Source organism: Leuciscus leuciscus, assembly GCF_965113295.1.
Source record: "Leuciscus leuciscus genome assembly, chromosome: 9".
NCBI lineage: Eukaryota > Metazoa > Chordata > Actinopteri > Cypriniformes > Leuciscidae > Leuciscus > Leuciscus leuciscus.
In genome coordinates, this window is record NC_138733.1 from 24,849,640 (window position 1) to 24,867,493 (window position 17,854).

The 17,854-nt window shown below is 41.2% G+C and overlaps 1 protein-coding gene and 1 long non-coding RNA gene across 2 annotated transcripts; both read left to right on the plus strand.

Moving 5' to 3' along the window:
* Nucleotides 1-12,480: 12,480 nt before the first annotated feature.
* Nucleotides 12,481-16,873, plus strand: or71at1 (odorant receptor, family 71, subfamily AT, member 1; the record flags this gene model as incomplete). The annotated part of the gene is made up of 2 exons (XM_082179256.1): nt 12,481-12,594; nt 16,034-16,873. 2 exons carry the CDS (start codon nt 12,481-12,483, stop codon nt 16,871-16,873), a joined length of 954 nt encoding a protein of 317 aa, XP_082035382.1.
* Nucleotides 13,093-15,741, plus strand: LOC309506162. Its single transcript, XR_014208664.1, has 2 exons — nt 13,093-13,495; nt 13,601-15,741. It is a non-coding gene; the product is annotated as an uncharacterized lncRNA (long non-coding RNA).
* Nucleotides 16,874-17,854: the final 981 nt, after the last annotated feature.

A 17,854-nucleotide genomic window follows, 5' to 3' on the forward strand; every position in this document is an offset into this window, starting at 1 on the left:
GATAATCCAGGCGAGTATTGTAGCCAACAAATAGGTGCAAGGTCGATAACAGTAGAAGCAGTCCAGAATAGCAAACAAGTCCAAATCCGATAATCCAAGAATCGTGGTCACAAACAGGCAATATCACAAAACCAAAATAGGGATAAGCAAAACACTCGAAAGAGACAAGGTTAACTGGCAATACTTCACAACATGATGTAGAAACAACATTGCTTATAACTGATATGAACAGGAAGTGATGTGGCAGTATTCAGTATTCAGGAGATGGCTCCCTCTGGCGGTTGAAGGACTGAATGGCAGATGCAGATGTTACAGAATCCCCCCTCCTATGAACACCTCCAGGTGTTCTTCGTGGACGTCCCCTTGGTCTGGGTGCCGGTTGACCAGGGTGTGCCTGGTGAAAATCCTGGATCAAGGATGGGTCTAAGATGTCCTTGGCAGCCAGCCATGATCTCTCTTCTGGGCCATAGCCCTCCCAGTCCACTAGGTATTGCAACCGGCCCCCATGATGCCTGGACTCCAGGTTTTCCTTTACCAGGTAAGCCGGAGCTCCATCAATCTCAAGTGGTGGAGGGGGTTCTCTCTCCTCCGTAGTGGGGCCGGAAGTAGGGTGGACCGGTTTTAACAGAGATGCATGAAAAGAAGGAGATATACGATAATGAGCAGGAAGCTCTAGCCTGTATGTAACTGGATTAATTCGTCGTAAGATACGAAACAGGCCTACATACTGTGGGCTGAGCTTCCTGCTGGGCAACCGCAGCCGTAGATCTCGGGTTGACAACCAGACCTTCTGCCCCGGCTGGTAGTTCGGATGGGGACGCCTCCTGCGGTCTGCTTTAATTCTCTGGGCTCTGATTGCCCTCTGCAGTCTCACATGGGCACTGTTCCACACCCGTTCACTTCTTCTGACCCAGTCGTCCACCGCAGGCACCTCCGAAGGTTCTCCAGACCAAGGGAACATGGGAGGCTGATACCCTAGAACACACTTGAAGGGGGTGAGTCCTGTAGATGAATGGGTGAGTGAATTCTGTGCATATTCCACCCAAGGTAAAAAGTTACTCCAACGTTGCTGCTCTCGGCTACAGTAAGATCTGAGATACCGCCCCAATTCTTGATTCAACCTCTCAACCTGTCCATTAGCCTGGGGATGATAGCCAGAAGTTAAGCTTACATTTATGTCCAATTGTTTACAGAAAGCTTGCCATACACGGGATGTGAACTGTGAACCCCTGTCAGAAACTATATCCTCCGGTATTCCATAAGCACGAAAAACATGGTGAAATAATACTTGTGCAGTTTCCATTGCTGTAGGTAAGCCTTTTAGTGGAATTAGCCGACATGCCTTTGAGAAACGATCTATAATTGTTAGAATTGTGGTGTTACCATTGGAACAGGGCAGATCTGTAACAAAATCCACAGCCAAATGAGACCAGGGGCGCTGAGGGATTGGCAGGGGTTCTAGAAGACCAGCTGGTAGTTCCCAGGGTGTCTTGGACTGAGCACACACACTGCAAGACTTGACATACTCAGAGACATCATTATTTAAATTAGGCCACCAAAAGGAGTTATGCACCAGTTCAATTGTCTGTTGAATGCCAGGACGCCCGGAACTCAGCGATGTGTGCACCCATTGCGTGATTCGTTGGTGAAGAGACCTTGGGACAAAATGCCGGCCAGGAGGACATTCAGGAGGAGATGGCTCTGTCTGTTGTTCTCGTTGTAATTCTTCCATCATATCCCAACGAATCGGTGCCACAATGACTGAAGGAGGTAGAATTGGTCCTTGGCAGCAGGAAGTTTCATTTGAGTCGTACCTTCGTGAAAGGGCATCAGCCTTACTGTTCTTGCTTCCCGGGCGATAAGTGACTGTGAACTGAAATCTTGTAAAAAATAATGACCACCGGGCCTGTCTTGGATTGAGACGCTTTGCACACCTGATATATTCCAGATTCTTGTGGTGTAGAGTTCTCAACGGGCCTGAAAATTACAACCCGACCCGACCCGGCCCGGCCCGTGGCTTTTAAAGCCCGGACCCGATGTAACCCGACACATCAACATGAATTATCTGCCCGAACCCGGCCCGCGGCCCGCCGCCGCGTCGGAATTTTTTTTCTCGTACACGTATTATCATGACCAGCAGACGCGAATCCAAATCAACCTTTAATGTTCACGCCTTTTAACAATACAAACAACTGAAACAATAAACTTTAAATATATAAATAGGCTGTAGGCCTAGTAGCGACGGTGAATTCACCTGCGGCAAGTTTACTTTTCACCAACTCCATCTTCTTCTCCAGGCTAAAGGCGTGCACGCAGCGGCGTCTGCCCCCGCCCCTCTCCATGATGCACGTTGCACACAGCAGCCAGACTTTCTTTACGGTGAACAGCAGCGATGATTAATAAATGAATTTTGTTTAGTTTTTTACTGAGCGGAAAAGATTAAGCCCGAGGTCCGACCCGACCCGAGTCATTTGCTTATATTTTCGACCCGAACCCGGCCCGAACCCGCGGGTCCCGTCGGGTTTGTCGGGCCGACCCGACACGTTGAGAACTCTAGTCTGTAATGACTTGAAATGAATGGCGAGCTCCCTCCAACCAGTGTCTCCATTCTGCCAGTGCTGCTTTTATGGACAACAGTTCCTTATTACCAACATCATAGTTCCTCTCTGCAGTAGTCAGTTTCCTGGAGAAAAAAGCACAAGGAAACAATTTACCTGGGTTACCATGTCTCTGAGATAATACTGCTCCAATGCCAAAGTCAGAAGCATCTACTTCCACAATGAATAGTAAGTCCGGATCTGGATGTTTCAGGATTGGGGCTGTAGTAAAGCTGGTCCTTAGGGCTTCAAAGGCCAACTGTGCATGTTGAGTCCATAACAATTTCTTTGGTTTTCCCCTAAGTAGCGATGTAAGGGGGCTTGCGATGGTACTGTAATTGCAGATAAACCTCCTATAAAAATTTGCAACGCCCAAAAATCTCTGCAATTCCTTGACTGTGGTAGGACGTGGCCACTCCGTGACAGCTCTGACCTTTGCTGTATCCATCTCCACTCCTTTATGACTGATCTTGTATCCGAGGAAGGTGGTGTTAGAAACGTGAAATTCACATTTCTCGGCTTTGACGTATAGATGGTTAGCCAGCAGTCGAGACAGGACATTTCTTACATGATGGATGTGTTGCTCACGTGTCTTAGAATAGATCAAAATTTCATCAATGTAGGCAATGACGTAGTGGTTCAGAACATCACGGAAAATCTCATTTATAAATGATTGAAACACGGAAGGAGCATTAGACAGGCCATAAGGCATAACAGAATATTCATAGTGCCCCCTGATGGTGATAAAAGCTGTCTTCCATTCATCACCTTCTCTGATTCGGATTAAATTATAGGCACTGCGTAGATCTAATTTAGTGAAGATGGTGGCTTCTCGTAACTGTTCTAATGCAGAAGGAACTAATGGGAGTGGGTACCTGTTCTTAATGGTGACTGAATTGAGACCACGGTAATCTATGCAGGGACGTAACCCTCCATCTTTCTTTTCCTCAAAGAAAAAAACGGAAGCAGCGGGTGAGGTGGAAGGACGAATGAAGCCGGATTCCAGAGCCTCCTCGATATAATTCTCCATGGCTTGTGTTTCAGGAATGGTTAGTGGATAAACCTTGCTCTTAGGGGGTGCAGTGTTGGGTAACATTTCAATTGCACAATCCCATGGGCGATGAGGAGGTAGTTGGGTGGCTTTAGTCTTGCTGAAGACCTCGCTGTTGTCAGAATACTCTGGGGGAATATACACATGATCATTAGTTACAGGACTCTCAATACTTGTGGTTAGACAAGGGTGTTGTGTCCGAATTTGGAGGCAACGTGAGAAACAATGTGGTGACCATTTTGTGAGCTCCTTGGAACTCCATGAAATCTGTGGGTCGTGAATGGTCAGCCATGGATTTCCTAGGATTATCGGATGCTGGGGCGTTGATGTCACATACAAGGAGATGGTTTCTGAGTGAAACAGACCTATCTTGATGGTAATTGGAACAGTTTGATGAGTAATTCCTTTTCCAATAGGTTGACTATTAATGGCTGTAATGTTAATTGGTGGTATGCAAGGGATAACAGGTAATTTGAGTTCATGGACCAGTTCATTATGAATCAGATTTAATGCTTAGCCAGAGTCAATTAACGCTGGAAGACATTGAGAAGAATTAGCATATGTGAGCGTGATGAGAAGAGAAAAACATTTAGTCAACATCATAGGCAATGGGGTACTCACTTTGGTTTGGACTGGTTTACTAGGGCATGAACGACACTGATGACCCGGCTGACCACAGTAAAAGCATAGGCTGTTCACTCTGCGTCGTTCCCGTTCTTCCACAGATACCTTGGTGAATCCGATCTGCATGGGTTCAGCTGGTTCCTGAATATTGGTTGCTGGGATAACATTTGAAGTTGCCAATGAACTTGGTGGATTATTACGTTGAAGATTATCAACCTTAATAGCCATTGAGATGAGTTGACTGAGATCTGAACCCACATCCTTGCATGCCAGCTCAGCCTGTAATGTATGACCCAGACCCTGCTTGAACACTGGTTTCAACGCAACCTCATTCCAGCCACTTTGTGCTGCAAACGTGCGAAACTCGACGGCATAATCGGCTGCTGAGCGATTTCCTTGACGTAACTGTAGCAACTGTAAAGAAACATCTCTTCCTCGCGCGGGATATTCAAAGACTTCTCGTATTTGTTGGGAGAAATAACCAAACGAGGTTCTCAGTTGGTCGTTATGATCCCAAACAGCAGATGCCCAATCGAGGGCTTTTCCAGTTAACAGTGACATCATGAATGAGCACTTGATTGAATCTCTGGAAAAAGCCTCCGGCTGATTCACAAAATAGATATAAAACCCTCTGCATCTTTCAGCAGTGCCATCAAACTTGTCAGGTATAGAAAGTCTTACCGTATCATGCCTGATCGGTGGAAGAGATTGAATGTACCGTGTGAGATGTTCGTTTGCAGCCCGTAGAGATGAAAGTTGGCCTTGAAAATCTGTGATCCTTTCATTTTGATAGGCAAACGCAGCCTGTAGTTGTGTTATCTCTGCTGGATTCTGATCAGGCGAAGTATTCTGTAACGATGACTGACTCGGTTGAATGTTCGAATCCATGTGCAGTGCTTTATTAGTACAAACAAATAGATAATCCAGGCGAGTATCGTAGCCAACAAATAGGTGCAAGGTCGATAACAGTAGAAGCAGTCCAGAATAGCAAACAAGTCCAAATCCGATAATCCAAGAATCGTGGTCACAAACAGGCAATATCACAAAACCAAAATAGGGATAGGCAAAACACTCGAAAGAGACAAGGTTAACTGGCAATACTTCGCAACATGATGTACAAACAACATTGCTTATAACTGATATGAACAGGAAGTGATGTGGCAGTATTCAGTATTCAGGGGATGGCTCCCTCTGGCGGTTGAAGGACTGAATGGCAGATGCAGATGTTACACTAACGTAACCTCGGTTCCCTGAGATGAGGGAACGAGTATTGCATAAGTAGCTTACGCTATGGGAAAACTCCTTTTCTCGAGAATATTGAAGCCAAATTTTTGAAACGCAGTGTAGCTGCACAGCATACACAGATGAGCGGCGAGCGAGGTAATTGGCTGTGCTGCGGCAACTGCATGAACCTATGATGGGGCGGCTCAGACGCGTAGTCCAATCAGGGCAATTCGCGTCCTGACACGTCAGAGCCTGCCAGAATGGCCGTGGCCAGAGGCTATAAATTGAGCCCATCGTCCGTCAGAGTCTTTAGGTTAAATCAACTAAAGCGATTCCCTGACCAAAGCACAAGCACGGCGAGTTACGCAATACTCGTTCCCTCATCTCAGGGAACCGAGGTTACGTTAGTAACCGAGACGATCCCTTTCGAGAGGTCTCTCCTATTGCGTAAGTAGCTTACGCTATGGGAACCCCCTTCGAAACTCTGTGCGTGCTTAACTTCGCTCTAATATTAGCCTGAGGCAAGATGCCTGAAGCCTTAAGAGTAAAGTACAAACCCAATAAGCCGGTCAGTGACGGGCTTCATAAGGGAACAAGGAGGAGTGGGCCTAATGAGGGCCAAACCTTAATAAATGATACAGTGGGTACGGAAAGTATTCAGACCCCCTTACATTTTTCACTCTTTGTTATATTGCAGCCATTTGCTAAAATCATTTAAGTTCTTTTTTCCCCCCTCATTATTGTACACACAGCACCCCATATTGACAGAAAAACACAGAATTATTGACATTTTTGCACATTTATTAAAAAAGAAAAACTGAAATATCACATGGTCCTAAGTATTCAGACCCTTTGCTGTGACACTCATATATTTAACTCAGGTGCTGTCCATTTCTTCTGATCATCCTCGAGATGGTTCTACACCTTCATTTGAGTCCAGCTGTGTTTGATTATATTGATTGGACTTGATTAGGAAAGCCACACACCTGTCTATATAAGACCTTACAGCTCACAGTGCATGTCAGAGCAAATGAGAATCATGAGGTCAAAGGAACTGCCTGAAGAGCTCAGAGACAGAATTTTGGCAAGGCACAGATCTGGCCAAGGTTACAAATAAAAATTCCTAAAAAGGTTCCTAAGAGCACAGTGGCCTCCATAATCCTTAAATGGAAGACGTTTGGGACGACCAGAACCCTTCCTAGAGCTGGCCGTCCGGCCAAACTGAGCTATCGGGGGAGAAGAGCCTTGGTGAGAGAGGTAAAGAAGAACCCAAAGATCACTGTGGCTGAGCTCCAGAGATGCAGTCGGGAGATGGGAGAAAGTTGTAGTAAGTCAACCATCACTGCAGCCATCCACCAGTCTGGGCTTTATGGCAGAGTGGCCAGACGGAAGCCTCTCCTCAGTGCAAGACACATGAAAGCCGGCATGGAGTTTGCTAAAAAACACCTGAAGGACTCCAAGATGGTGATAAATAAGATTCTCTGGTCTGATGAGACCAAGATAGAACTTTTTGGCCTTAATTCTAAGCGGTATGTGTGGAGAAAACCAGGCACTGCTCATCACCTGTCCAATACAGTCTCAACAGTGAAGCATGGTGGTGGCAGCATCATGCTGTGGGGGTGTTTTTCAGCTGCAGGGACAGGACGACTGGTTGCAATCGAGGGAAAGATGAATGCGGCCAAGTACAGGGATATCCTGGACGAAAACCTTCTCCAGAGTGCTCTGGACCTCAGACTGGGCCGAAGGTTCACCTTCCAACAAGACAATGACCCTAAGCACACAGCTAAAATAACGAAGGAGTGGCTTCACAACAACTCCGTGACTGTTCTTGAATGGCCCAGCCAGAGCCCTGACTTAAACCCAATTGAGCATCTCTGGAGAGACCTGAAAATGGCTGTCGACCAACGTTTACCATCCAACCTGACAGAACTGGAGAGGATCTGCAAGGAGGAATGGCAGAGGATACCCAAATCCAGGTGTGAAAAACTTGTTGCATCTTTCCCAAAAAGACTCATGGCTGTATTAGATCAAAAGGGTGCTTCTACTAAATACTGAGCAAAGGGTCTGAATACTTAGGACCATGTGATATTTCAGTTTTTCTTCATTTCAAAAATGTCAACAATTCTGTGTTTTTCTGTCAATATGGGGTGCTGTGTGTACAATAATGAGGAAAAAAATGAACTTAAATGATTTTAGCAAATGGCTGCAATATAACAAAGAGTGAAAAATTTAAGGGGGTCTGAATACTTTCCGTACCCACTGTATATAATGTATAGGGGTGGAATGGTACACAGAAGTCACGGTTCGGTTCATACCTCGGTTTAGACATCACGGTTCGGTACGAGTTCGGTACAATGGAGGGAAAAGCAAAACAAAAATGCAGAAGGCTTGTGCATGTCTCAGGCTGTACCACCAAAGGAAAATAAATTACTTAAGCCTTGTATTTTTTAAATAAGTTTTATTAATAAAGTAAAGGCATAGAACCAGTTTATTTGTAGTGCACTGACAATAGTTTTATATAATAAGTTTATTAAAGACCTTGAGATATGTTTGGTAATTGTACCTAAATGAATTGAAAATTAATTTGCTACATTTCAGATTAATATATTTGTTTTCCTTAAAATTTTAATTAACAGTAACTTAAACACTTTGCAGTTTGAATGATGTCCTGTATAAACAAAATTATGGAGTATGTTTTTATGTTTCCACTGTTCGATCGCGACCGCACCTCACACATGCACACAAATATAAGTAAGCACTTTGCGACTTTTCGATCGTCTCTCTCTCTCTCTCTCTCTCTCTCTCTCTCTCTCTCTCTCTCTCTCTCTCAGCATTGCAATCTTTACATCGCAGCCTGCTTCAGAGCTAAGGCGGGGCTACAGATGAGGTGTCCCTAAAGAACCCGCATATCTAACAGTAGTTCCGTATTACATTAATTAATTTGCACGCGAGTTTTATTTATTTGTATACCGTGTATTCTCCGTGTTAATGTATGCACCGAACCGTGACGCCCGTACCGTTTCGATTCAATACGAATACATGTACCGTTCCACCCCTAATAATGTATAATATATATAATGTACAATATATATATGAACTATGGTTCGTGTAAAACAGGACCGGATAATATCGGGCCCACGTTTTATGGGGGTTTTGTGCTTACACATTTCATACTGAAAGTACCCTGGAATGCAGAGCAGGGACTTGTAGGTTATAAAACCTGATAAATGTGGACGGCGAGGCTCAGCCGGCCGCCGCACAGATATCCTCGATGGGTATTCCACTTGACCAAGCCCAAGACGAGGCCATGCCTCTTGTGGAATGAGCTCTGATGCCTAAGGGGCAGTGAAGGCCCTTAGACTCATAAGCCAGCGCTATAGCATCAACTATCCAGCGCGATAATCTCTGCTTTGAGACGGCGAGACCTATGGTGCGGCCGCCAATGCACACAAAAAGCTGTTCTGACTGTCTGAACGAGGCAGAACGCTCTAGATACACTCTGAGAGACCTGACGGGACAGAGTAAATTCGCGTCTCTTTCGTCCTCTGGTGAGTAAAGAGCTGCTAGGGAAATAACCTGTGCTCTGAAGGGAGTGGAGAGCACTTTAGGAATATAACCATGCCTTGGCTTAAGGACGGCTCTGCAGTCGTTAGGTCCAAACTCAAGACAGGACGCGCTCGAAGACAGCGCGTGTAAATCGCCCACTCTTTTAACGGAGGCGAGCGCCAGTAAAAGAGTGGTTTTGAGCGAGATATCCTTCAGGTCGGCAGACTGAAGTGGCTCAAACGGGGTGCCCTTTAGTGCTTCCAGGACCGTGGAGAGGTCCCAGATAGGCTATAAGGGGGGCTATAAGGAAGCGGACAATGAGGTCGTTTCTTCCTAATGATTGTCCGGCCACAGGAGCGTTATGTGTTATGTACTGTGTTACCACAGTATATGTTACTGTTATGGCCGCCACATATACTTTGAGCATGGAGGGGGTGCGACCCGCGTCCAAAAGCTCTTGTAAAAAGGCGAGTACACTCGGTATTTCGCAAGAGTGGGGGTTCAGGCTCCTAGCAGCGCACCAGCCAGAGAACACCCTCCATTTCTGAGCGTAGAGGCGCCTGGTTGAGGGCGCTCTTGCTTCAGTGATGGTTTTCAGCACTCTATCAGGGAGGCACCCGGGTACCCGTTGAGGGGCCATACGTGAAGGGCCTATAGGTTGGGACGGAGATGCCAGATCTTCCCATTTGCCTGCCTGATCTCTCCTCAGCAGAATCGACCATGGGGCTTGTAGATTTTTTAAAAATCATCATGCTTCCCCCATTATGGTTGAATCACGGAAGCTACACCAGTTACTTTTGCCAAGAGATTTATTATTAATACATGTGTCAGCATAGGAGAGAAAATGGCATATAAGAATAAGGCTACATGAGAGGTGGTCTTCATTCTAGATTTCTCTGTTCCCCATTTCTCTATCTTCTCACCCCATCATACTAGCTGTAAATGGTTTTTCTGGGTTTCTCCTTCCTTACCCCATCATCTCTATGTTCCCTCTCACGCCCTCATGCCTTTATGTGTCTCTGCCTTTATGTTTCTCTGCGGTGGTACAGTAAGATTGAGCTTATATACATTACAGAGCGGCTTCCTTTTATGGTAACAAACTATGTTGCTTAGGTTTAAAAATGGTACATATGTCATCATGCTCACACATGGCACACTATCCTTGTTGTTTACATCTGCATCAGTCGAAACATGTTAAATTGTACTGTACATACCCCTCTACAAAATATAGCTCATCCACCTGTCTCATGTGATCCTCACATGTTTCCATGCTCTCTATAGTCTCATGCATTCAACACATGTACATAAAACTCTGACTTGACAAAATACATTATGAAATTATTATGAAAATGAATAAAGAAAAATAATACAGATACACAACATTAAACAGTAAAGTTTTTAGTCTTCAGGGCTGATTTCAGCAGTTGTGTCAACTCGGAGAATTAGAGCTGGGTCCTCCAGAGAGGGGCTATAAGAAGCACTGCACATTTGCTCTCCATGATCCGTTTGATAACCTGAGGTAGCATCGCGACCGGGGGAAAGGCATACAGCGGATGATTCGGCCATTCGTGGGTGAGCGCGTCCGCGTTCTTTGAGAAAAATAATCGGCAGTGAGCGTTGTCTTCGGAGGCGAAGAGGTCGACCTCTGCCTCGCCGAAGATGACACTGCCCTAAAGGCCAGACCATATGAGTAATTCCCACATGATACCTCCCTACGGGTATGATGTGGATTCCACAACGTCCTTTTCCACAATTGGAAAGGGCACGCTTTCCTAGAGTTATCCATATAGTCTCACTGAATGGGTCATGCGGCACAGCAGTGATCGCAGCGCGCTGGAAGGAGCAGCAATAGTGGCACTTTGTTAGGGATCCCAATTCGTTGGACGGTTCCACCGTATAATGGTGTAGTAATAGCATATTCTGCGCTGATTTTCCCTTTTTAGTGGATACTCGCATAATTAAGACGTTGTAGTTGCTTCAGTTTTGGTTTTAACCGGAAGAAGGAAATATCTTACATCAACAACAAAACACTTAGCCCTTAAGTCTGGAAAATGCTACATGACTTAAAATCTGAACAAATATTAAAAGACTGTGTATCATTCACTTGACAACTTTGTAAACAGTTACAGAAAAAATGGGAATCATTCATACAATCCAGTCACACACTAGAGACTTTTAAGTCATTCTGAACACAAACTCAAGTAGAAACGTGTGCATGGTTGCTAGGAGATACGTGTCAAATGAAAACATCTAAAAAAATTCAAACATGTTTGACATCTTCCGACTGGATGGAATAGTAGGCTATAACAGGATGGAATAGTAGGCTAAAACTAAAATGTCTCTGACTTGCTCTGACTGTCGGCAACTGGCGTTGACTTCAAGAATCTTGGCAAATAAGCATTTTCAAACAAGCTACAGTACTGTGCAAAAGTCTTAGGCATGTTAATCCCCCCCCCCCAAACTAAATCCAGAAGAACTGCGGGAACGTCTCCAAGATGCTTGAAGAAACCTTCCTGCAAAGCTACAGTACTGTGAAAAGTAACGAGGCCTTAAGTAACGAGGTGTTAAAATGCTGTAAAGTGAGAATGCTTTAAAAAATAAAATCACAAATTGAATTTATTTATGATTTAACTAATTAACTAATCCGATTAATTTAACTATTAACTAATTCAAATCAATAAATGGTGTAACGACCCTTTGCGTTTAAAACGGCTTTTGTCCAGGTACACTTGCGCATAGTTTTTCAGGTAGCTTTGCAGGAAGGTTTCTTCAAGCATCTTGGAGATGTTCCCGCAGTTCTTCTGGATTTAGTTTGTCTCAGTTTTTTCTGTTTCTTCATGTAATCACAGACGGACTCGATGATGGTGAGATCAGATCATCCTGGCTGTTGTCAGATTCCTTGTGCATACAGAAATCTCACTGGATTATTACATAATGGCAAAAAGAATGTTTGGAAATGTAAACTGATATTTCCTACTGACACACTACAGCAAAAGAGGGGGTGGGGGAGGGGGATAGTGAAAAATATTTCACTATTCCAAAATGGAAATTCAAGCTGAAATAGTGTTTAAATGCAGTGTACATCTTATTTCTATTTTAGGCATAGAAATGGCACCACCTGGCTTCAAAATACCATCAACTGAACTATGACTTCAAGTCCCACGACTGGGAAGTTTTTTTTTTTTTTTTTTTTTTTTTTTTTTTTTTTGTGATCATAAATCTGCATAAAAAGGCAACACTGCACCACACCTTACAGTATGCATGGCATATGTATTCAGGTCATACAAATAAAGGATTGTTGTGATATACAGTGCAAAGGTAAGTATGCATATAGATGAACAAATCTTTCATTTTTACAGAAGTGAAAAAATTTAACTTTTTAAATGTAACCCCCCCCCCCCCCCCTCCCCTCCCCTCCCCTCCCCATTAAGGGTTTTAATGGCTGGAAACCTTTCATATCCTACTTTCACATTCAACCTTAAAATTGCTAAATTTGATGTCCATCCCAATGCAACATATCCTGTGTTCTTCGCTGGAGCTCTGATCTACACTGTAAAAACTAAAGGAGCCTCAAATATCCTGTCGGATACTCAAGGAACTTCAAAATGCAATTTAAGTGCCTCAAAGCTCTTTCTCCTATAGTAGGGTTACTGGAGGAGCATTGGCATTCTTTGAGGTTCTTGCTGGAACTTATGGGATCCTTTAAGCACTTTGTATTTAGTTCAGAGGTTCTGGAGTCACCTTTTCATTACCATGAGACCTCGAAGTGCTTTGGGGGAAAATAGAGGAACTTGAATGCGATAAAAGGGTTATTGGAAGATCTTTTAACATTTAAGTGGTTCCTGGAAGATCTCTTATGTTAAAGCCAGCATCTGGAGGAACCCAATGGTTCTGTGAGGCCAAAATGAGAATATTGTTATCCTATTATTATTATTATTATAGGCTACTTAAGTTTGATTCAGTATAGCCTACATACCCAGGTGAAAAAAGACGTACTATTAAAAATGTACTTGAGTGTGTTAGTAGGCCTACAATACAAATATACTTTAATGCATTTTTAATACATTTAACAGTAGCCTACGTCTTTTTCACCTGGGTAGCTTACATTTATTTAGTATCTATAGGCCTATTTTGTTGATTAATTTAAACCTTAAACAACAACACTAAATTATAATAATATTAATAAGAAGAATTCATTAATTATTATTGAATAAATAATAGTAATAAAATAATCATTTTTACCTACTTCTTCATAAATTATTATTTGAAGAAGAAGAACTAGGAGGAGAAAAGTTTTATTCTGTCACGAAACTGCTGCTATTCCTCTGCTGTCGTCGCTTCAGTGATCCTCGCGCTGCTCGCGCGCAACAAAGCTCAGCTGAACGACGTCATCGGGTAACGGCTCCGTCCTCTCATCAAAGCTTCCGCCGTTTGATCGGCTCTCCGTTACAAGGTTTGTAAACTCGCCAAATAAATATAAATACAGAGTCAACTCACTATATATTCAAACACACATATATATAAACTAAATTGATTATACATTACTACTTTTTTACAGTGTTTACCACTCGTTTATTGCACAGTATCTGGTATGAAGGTTTTAGCCGCGATGCTAACTACGTTGATCTAACGTAAGCTAATGAACAAATGGAAATTATTGACTTATTGTCTTAGATTGATTTAGTCATTCAATTCAACATATTCTGTAAAACTGTGTCTTCAAATTGCTGAGATAGCCTAACTAATGTAGCTGATTCCTGCTGTCGTCATTGGCGTTTGTTATGAATAACAAAAGCAGGTTAATATAGTTTGGTCTGTTTTTGTTTAGCCTAGCTTTACTTACTACAGGTGCCCTCATTCTCTCAAATACCATTTTAAAGCCATTTACTGGTCAATAAATATTATGTTGTGAATAATCAGCTTTGTTCTTTTGTTTCCCCAGAACAACCAGTACATTTCTAAAATAATCTGAACATTTCAGAGGCAACATTGAATTACAGTAAGTTACTTATACACCACATGCAAGTACTTTATTACTATGAACTTTCTCTGTGTGAAATTGTATTGTTTGACTGTGTACTTTTTTAATCAGTTATTCTCTGAAAATCTTCCCTCATGCTCTCAAATCTCATTCATGTTACTCAGAAAAATAATATCACAGGTTTGGAGCTAATAATGCTATGCATTTTTTATAGGCTATACCTTAATCATATGCATTTGAATATAAGACATTTGAACCCTGAATTATAACTTAAAGTTTAGTCTTTTTCGACAAAAAAAAGGAAAAAGCTATTATATGACTTCAGAAGACTTACAACACAACCCATAACACATGAGTTGTGAACTCATTGACTATTTTTAGGATCTTTTCTGGGACATTTTTGGAGCTTAACCATTTTTTACATAAATTGTTGCATTGAATTGAACTAGACAAGTGTACATAAGAATAGTTTGAATGAATTACAAAAAAATGTATGCTTGTGTTTCATGCAGTGATATTGAATGGTGACGGGTTGCATTATGCCTGAGATCTGCTTTCGGGTTCCACAGACAGAAAGTCAAACAGGTTTGGAACGTCACAAGGCTGAGGAAATTATTTAATAACTTTAATAACCTTACTAACAGTAAATTTTGTACTTTGCAGGGATCTCGGTAAGCTGAAATACAAATTTGATCAAGAAAAAAAATCCTCCTGTAGACCTGAAAATCACTGAAGTGCCTGGACCATCCACCAGAAAAGAGGAAAAGCAAACAGAAAATGAAGCTGATGCACCTTTTCACTTTTCTAACTCGTTAAGTACCTCACGTGTCCCTTGTGAAGATTTTATTATTGATTGCATTTTATGTTGCAGTGAGTAAAGGTGCATCACATTTGTGAATTTCGTGAAATTACACAGGCAAAAAGACAAAATTGCTGATCGTGTGGATTCTTATTGAAATGACTGAATTCACCAGTGAACATTCACAGAACAACAGATCATTTTACTGCACCTTAACTCTGTTAAAATGGAAAATGTTTTCTGCTTGTTGTGACATAAGGAATACTGTTTCCGGGTCGAAACCTCTACTTCTACTTTCTCTATCTTGTTTCTAGATATTGAGAATACTCAACAACCATTTATGGGAACTGTTGATTCAAGTCACACATTTAAGCTTTTCAAAAGGCATAGTGTACATTACAGTCTCCAGTCTCACGGCATCCCAGATTTCAACATTTTATGATTCAAAATAGCTGAATAACTAACCATCTGAGATTTCGGAATAGAGATAAAGGTTAGGATCCTAATTTTCAGAAATATTACAGCACAATGAGTGTATATTAGCACTGTTTTTTGTTTGTTTTTGGCATCTGATAGAGCTTTTGGACATGGAAACAGTGACGTCAGACTTAACAAGCGGACTGAAACACATGTTTTAAAATTAAGTGAAGATGGACATTTTTAATTAGTCAAAATTTAAATTTTTTACATTGATTTATTACATGGAACATGTGTTTTCCATGCATTTTGTTGAGATGTCTTTTTTTGTGTAGCCTATTGTATACACTTGGTTGATTATTCATGTTACTTATGTATTATACAATTTTTTGTGTGTGTGTGTATTCATTGATATTAATCTATTACTAGCTTTTTTTTCAAGTGCATGGAAGTGTATGTATTAAAATGGATCTAAAATATGTAATAAACAATTCTTATTTTGTATTTGGTTCAGTTTGTTTATTATAATAGAAGTTAATGGTGGTAACCATAGTAACAACATGAAATTAATTTAATACAAATAAAATAAAATTGAAATTTGGTTCCTGGAGGCACCCACAGTGGTTCCACACAGTGCCTTATATAAGAGTTCCTCAGGAAACCTGTGTGGTTCCTCAGAGAACCGCCTCTTTTTAAAGGGTGCCTAGAGGATCTACAGACGGTTCCGCCGGTGTGGCAAAGTGAAGAACCCCAAAAGGTTCCTCCAGGCACCTTTTGTTTTTACAGTGTATGTGTTCTCTGTGCTCTGTAATGGAAGCATTCTTGGACTGATAATCACCCAAAGAAACCTTCACAAGCCAATGTTCTACATCCTGTTCAGCCTCCCTCTAACCGATTTAATTGGAATCACTTCTGCTCTGCCCAGGGTGCTTGTGGACATTATAACAGAAACAAATGATGTGTATTACCCTACGTGTGTTCTTCAGGGTTTTTTGGTGCATATGTATGGAGGTGCAATACTTTTTCTACTGGCAGCCATGTCGATAGACCGGTACATAGCAATATGCAACCCACTCAGATACAATTCTATTATGACTCCTGGCAGAATATGTGGACTCATAACACTGGCATGGAGCCTTGACCTTGTCTTGGTACTTGTATTATTTTCCCTTCAGTCTAGAATGGAGAAATGTAAGTCTTTCATTGCTAACGTGTACTGTGACAACCCATCTTTGCTTTTGCTTTCATGTGGAGGGGATTTTACTATGAACAACATTTATGGCTTATTCATAACAGCATTTATGCAGATAACCAGTGTCTCTGTCCAGCTGTACTCTTATACGAACATTCTCATCACGTGTACAAAACAAATAAACACTGATTCAAAAGTAAAGGCTGTAAATACATGCATGGCCCAAATCGCTACATTTTTTCTCTTTGAAATAGTGTCAACCATTGCTATATTATCATATCGGATCCCCAATTTCTCTTCCAGTGCACAGAGGATTTGTGGTTTGATGATTTACACAATCCTTCCAGTTGTCAATCCAATCATTTATGGAATGAAAACTAAAGAAATTAGAATTGCTTTATTTTTGGTTTTGAAAAAACAACAACAAAGTTGGTCAAGGTAAACATACATCTGTTGTTAAAACAGTAAAAAATAATAATCATTATACCTGAATGTAATCATTTTTAAAAATGTTTCTTGAAGTGGTATTCTGGATGTAAATGTACACAACTTTAATTGTTTGACATGTCTACTCATGTCAAACACTGCTTCAAAATTAAAGATTTCAAGCAGGTTATATGGTCAGGAATAAAATACTTTAATTTACCAAACAACTGTATCATCAGATCATTTAATAATAATAATATGATTTTATTACATCATGCTTTGGTACAAATAATGTATTTGTAATTGTTGTGAAGGCATTAAAATCATATGTTATATAAATAACTGTTATATTCTTTGCATACTTGTTATACTAGGCCTTTTTTCTGTGAGTATAAATGAGCAATAAACAAATAAATAAATACTTGTGGAATATTTGTTGGATTTAAGGATTTGTATATTATTACTTTATGAATAAAGTGCTTCTGATTCTATTTCCTCATATAGAACAGTCATTAGACCTGCAGTTAATATTACATATAGTAAATCATGGTGAGAGAATGAAAGTAAAGTTTCTTTGTCATATATAAAGAGAATTATGAACAAATTGTGAAAATAAATTATTATGAACCCTAACTCTAGCTACTAAAGATTATTTCTCCATTAAGACTATTGATGTTGTTATAAAAGTGTCTGATTTGTTTCCCCTAAACTGAGAAAACCAATAAAAAAGAATAAAAACCAATGGAAAGATTTGGTCTTATTTGTATAATGCTGACAGACACACAATGATAAGCAGTAAAAATGAATCAAGATATTTGCCATTATAAAACAGGTTTGTAAATGTTCAAAATCTATACAGCTTGAACATATTTGAAACATTTGAGGTTGTGTATGTGTGTGTGTGTGTGTGTGTGTGTGTGTGTGTGTGTGTGTGTGTGTTTGTGTAAACTTATGGTAGTCATCTCTGGCAAATAATAATTTACAAGTTGTTTTTAGT